General features: G+C 35.1%; 1 protein-coding gene across 7 annotated transcripts in view; it reads left to right on the forward strand.

Moving 5' to 3' along the window:
* Positions 1-5,000, forward strand: part of LOC144976996 (unconventional myosin-VIIa-like) — a 175,150-nt gene that overhangs the window by 7,415 nt on the left and 162,735 nt on the right. For all 7 annotated transcript variants that reach the window (XM_078921672.1, XM_078921687.1, XM_078921704.1 and 4 more), the window contains exon 2: positions 3,665-3,771. In XM_078921672.1, coding sequence (XP_078777798.1) covers positions 3,665-3,771 — 107 coding nt within the window. The remainder of the gene's footprint in view (positions 1-3,664; positions 3,772-5,000) is intronic.

Consider the following 5,000-nt stretch of genomic DNA (forward strand, 5'->3'; position numbering starts at 1 on the left):
GTTAACTAATTATTATACATAATTAAATTCAGTCTGGCTGAAGCGAATCGTTAGTTAGCGATCGCATGCCTATCACTTAGGAATAGAGAGCTGTCATTTCTTTTCGTGTTTTCTTTGAAACTCTTTACAGTAAAAGATGGTTAAAACGAAACCAGTAGACCAGATTATCTTTGTCTGTCTTTTGGTTAAAGCACAGTGATAAAAAATTGAGAGAAAGTTAGTCATATTGCTCATTTACAGGAGTTCTCTAGTTGTTTAATATTTTACTAACATCACTCCTCTTTGAGATTGTGAAATACGTTTTCCTTGTCCATACAAACTACAACCTTGGATAGAGTACAGTTTCAAGTTTCAGCCTTAGACTTCAATGGCATACAACTCACTTTTTTTCCCCATGTTTTTACTTTATTATGTTAAGTAAACTTGGAACAACTCGTGTTTGTTTAACGAAATCATGGAGTCTATTAATTCGTTAAAGAAACAAAATGCCCGTCCTTTAAGAGACCATGGGAGTCAGACCTGGTGGACGCGAGTTTCAGAAAAAACCCTCGGCTGAAACGTGTCCGATGACTGCTCCTCTGACTGTATGTTGATAATTACGGTTTAAAATTGTTGACGGTTTATTTAATCATTTGGTCAGTCGTTTTTCAACCGTTTAAAAAAAAAATAATTGTTTACCGATTTTTAAAAAAAATGTGTGATCAGTTCTCTCACCACCATTAATGTTATTGGCGTTTGCTCGTGGCTATCGCATATCGCATTTGTGGCGTTACCACCATTAAATCACATAGCCATTGCATTCGACCGATATACTATCCTCATATGTCTTCCTTTCTGTTTATTTTATGATAAAAAAATCCTTTGGTCCTTTTTAATTGTTAAAAAAATTCTTCTTTATTTGTAAATTAGAATTTAATTAGAATCAACTCCTTCAGCATTAAAACATCGTTGAATAAATATCGAGTACCTTTGATTTGAATTACTAACATTGCATGTTAAGCCGCGCCTTAGAGAGACCCCCCGGATCTTTCAAACATCTGAATACATTTTGTCACTCTTTTTTTTTTTTTTTTTGGCTGTTGTCCACAGCAGGTGGTCATATCACACTTTTGCTAGGCATTGTTGCATTCGCGAATGTTGTAAAAGTCCTTATTAATTTAAAGCATAGAAGTTTGGATAGAGATGGGAGGTTGTTTACATTTGGGTTGTAAACTCCCTTGGATTTTGGGTAAATAAATCAGAATTCTACAGCAACACCTGCAGTACAGACTGACAACCTCCTCTTTGGTTACTGTGTTTTGTCAAATACTGTGTTTCAAAATGTGAGCATTTTGAAACCCCTTTTCAATTATTTTTCCCTCAACGTTCGTGTGTGTGTGTGTGTGTGTGTGTGTGTGTTTGCGCACCTGTGCTTCTAGTTTCTTTTTATTTTCTTTGAATTATTATTATTATTATTGTTATTATTATTATTATTATTATTATTATTATTATTATTATTATTATTATTATTATTATTATTATTATTATTATTATTATTATTATTATTATTATTATTATTACTTATACATTTATTTATTTGGTTTAGGTTTTGCAATTTTTCTTTTTCTTTTTTTTTCTTTTTTAAAAAGATATAAATCAAAAGATTTAGCGCCAAGAAAAAGTTAGATAATGTCGATACATTTTCCCCTTCTTCTCCTTCTAATCCTCATCTATGGCGACGACCAAAATCTCTCAAACGTAGATTTGTCTCAACATTTCCCGTATTCGTCCGTGCTATTAATTGTGATGCGGTGACGGAAAGTTATAGTATCATTATCGTTTAAGTAGTTTATTAATTGTGCTTACTATTTCTACATTCCAATTAAGGTTCTTTGGGTAGACCCAGTAGACCTCATTCAAAACATCCATTTCTCTGGTTTCTTATCTTCTCCACTGAAAGTTCTTTATCCTAATCCTTAGCCCCCGTATCCTAATCCGTTCTACTGTGAATTTGTCTCTTCTTTCAGTTCAGTTACATGTAATACTTGTACAATACACCTTCTCAATGTACAGCTGACAATTGAATACCGTACGTTAGCATTGATACGCTAACACGAACAGTTCACAGAAATCAGCGATCCGTGACTTAACCGTTCGGCACGAGACATGACGTTTAACCAGGATGATCACCTCTAAATAGCGCGTTGTAATATTATTTGTTATGACTGTCGTTCCTTTGTTTGGTTTCAACGTACACGCTGACCCGATTTGACCCGTTGACAGTTTCAGTTGGTTGTTGAAGACGTAAGAAAATCTTCTTTGTTCGAGGATCAGTGTGATATAAACATGTTGTATTTATGAGCGCCACTATAAGTACATTTATGACGTGCACTAAAACTTCGACTATGTACCCCCCTACCCCCCCCCCCCCCCACTCCCTTCGAGTAGGTCATTTCGATCCTAAATTTCTATTGTTTGGTGTACGAATTGCCCTTAATATGTCCATTTTGTACTTCTGCTCTTACGAAATAATTCAATGCCATCTGCTACCTAATTTCAATCAGAATAGAACGCTCTTGGTCTGTCCTTCGCGTTATTATTTATTTATTTATTTATATATTTATTCATTTATCTATTTATTTATCATTGGATTCGTTGTTATTACTGCCAATGTTCATTGAATTCCACGTTGTTGATTATTTGGGGGGGAAAGGGGGTGGGGGCGGGTTGTCTCATTAACTCACTGCTGGTTGTCACATGTTTATTTTTATGTTTCAGATAAAATCGTTATCCGTTTTTGCTTTATTTTCTCTCCAAACGTTTCATTGTATTGTTTCAACCGCCCCCCCCCCCATCCTCCAAAAGAAAAAAGAAAAACCCACAGAAACAAACTCTTCTATGTTCTATACTTACTTAGGGATGAGATATCAGCTTGTTATCATCACTCAGCGCTGTCTTTCGTGGTACTCTATAATGTCTATTTCAGTATTCAAAATACCTCTAACAAACTTCCTTATTTCCAGTGCGTTTCGACAAATAAATGTATATGATGACTTATTTAGTTTCTTTCTTTATGATTTATTTATTTATTTACTTATTTATTTATTTATTTATTTATTTATTTATTTATTTATTTATTTATTTATTTATTTATTTATTTATTTATTTATTTATTCAGTCGTTGATTCATTTTTATATTTGTGGATTTAATAAACATGAATTTTTAATAATGAAATAAACCGCTCTTTCCACATTGATACTATATTTTCCCCCATCGTTCGGTCTTGTGGTATGACGCTGTCCTTCAAATTGGAAGGTCCGGGGTTCGAGTACCACTTTAGGCGGCGCATAGTTGAATCCTTGGAAAAGGCTCTTTACTCACATTCTCTTTCTCTGGTGTAAAATGATTACCTGGGTGTTAGCAGCATTGTCTCTGTCCGAAAAATGATAGTATCGCCTAACAGGAGTCATTTTTTTTCCCTACATGATGTTAAGTGTTACTGTTGGCTAGGGACCCCTTGTAAAGCGCTTTGAAATTGTTTAGTGGATATTGAGCTATAGAAAAGCTGATGTTTTTTGGGGGTTTTTTGGGGTTTTTTTTAAGGTGGGGGGGGGGGGGGTTGTTTTTGCTTTTGTTGTTTTTCAAACATTGTTTATCGTCTCTCTTTCTCCCTCTAATCCACAGGCCTGCATCCGACGGACGGCGTTCGGGATATGATCCTTATAAGTGACATGGACGAAAATGGGATTAACACCAATCTGGGTGTACGATACAGGAAGGATCTTATCTACGTATCCTTTTACTTTTACTTTTGTTGTTGTTGTTTTGAACGACGGATTACTAAAAACTAATCATATTTATATTCATAATCATTATGGGTTACATATGTCAAAAGACCTTTAAATACTCTTTAAAAATCAATTCCCCAATTTTTAAAATGTACATTTATTTAACTATCTCATATTATCATATTTTTAAAAAGCCTAATCGGGTTTTCTCCCCCCCCCCCCCCCTCTCATTTCTCTCTCTCTCTCTCTCTCTCTCTCTCTCTCTCTCTCTCTCTCTCTCTCTCTCTCTCTCTCTCTCTCTCTCTCCTTTTTTTCTCTCTTCTCTTTTTCTCTGCGTCCCTTTTCTTCTCTGCCTTCCCTTCTCTCATTCTCTGCCCTCTGTCCTCCCCCTCCCCCCCCCCCCTTTTTTTTTTTTCTTGTGAATATTTTCCCAGAAACATGATATTTATAACATAAACTTATTTGTCAAGTGCCTACTCCTCTGCTTGCTATTTTCTCAATATCATTGAATCTCTTCCAGTCCTTCTTACATCGTGTGTTGTACAAGTCTTGTCTTGTCTTATGTATTATAAAGATTCGTAACATTTGACTTTGAAGCGGAATCAAATCATTAAATGCTAGGCGCATTTTTTAAATTGGATACTTGAGTTATTATCATCCTTTTTACTATATTATAGATTGTGCATATGTTGTGTGTGTGTGTGTGTGTGTGTGTGTGTGTGTGTTGTGTGTGTGTGAGAGTACTTATTCGTTTCACTTGAGTGTTGATACAGTATCCCTACTGACCTACGTAATCAAGTATATCGAAGTGGTTCGTACTTGACACGGCTACTTGTATAACAGAGGGGCTGGAGACCGGATGGCTCATATATATTTTTTTATATTTTATTCCAAAATTACACTTGGATTTTATATTTCATCAGTCAAATTATTTTTTCCGCTTGATTGGACATTGACCGAATAGGCATTTTTATGCCCAAAGGTGATTCATCTGTTAATCTTATTTTTACCCCTCTATTTTATGCGAGAAAAGGTTTTTTTCTTCCTCCTCTTCTCCTTCTTCTTCTTCTTCTTCTTCTTCTTCTTCTTCTTCTTCTTCTTCTTCTTCTTCTTCTTCTTCTTCTTCTTCTTCTTCTTCTTCTTCTTCTTCTGCTTCTGCTTCTGCTTCTGCTTCTGCTTCTGCTTCTTCTTCTTCTTCTTCTTCTTCTTCTTCTTCTTCTTCTTCTTCTTCT

The sequence above is a fragment of the Berghia stephanieae genome, chromosome 1, assembly GCF_034508935.2.
Source record: "Berghia stephanieae isolate SIO BIC M18660-M18661 chromosome 1, UCSD_Bste_1.3, whole genome shotgun sequence".
Taxonomy (NCBI): Eukaryota; Metazoa; Mollusca; class Gastropoda; order Nudibranchia; family Aeolidiidae; genus Berghia; species Berghia stephanieae.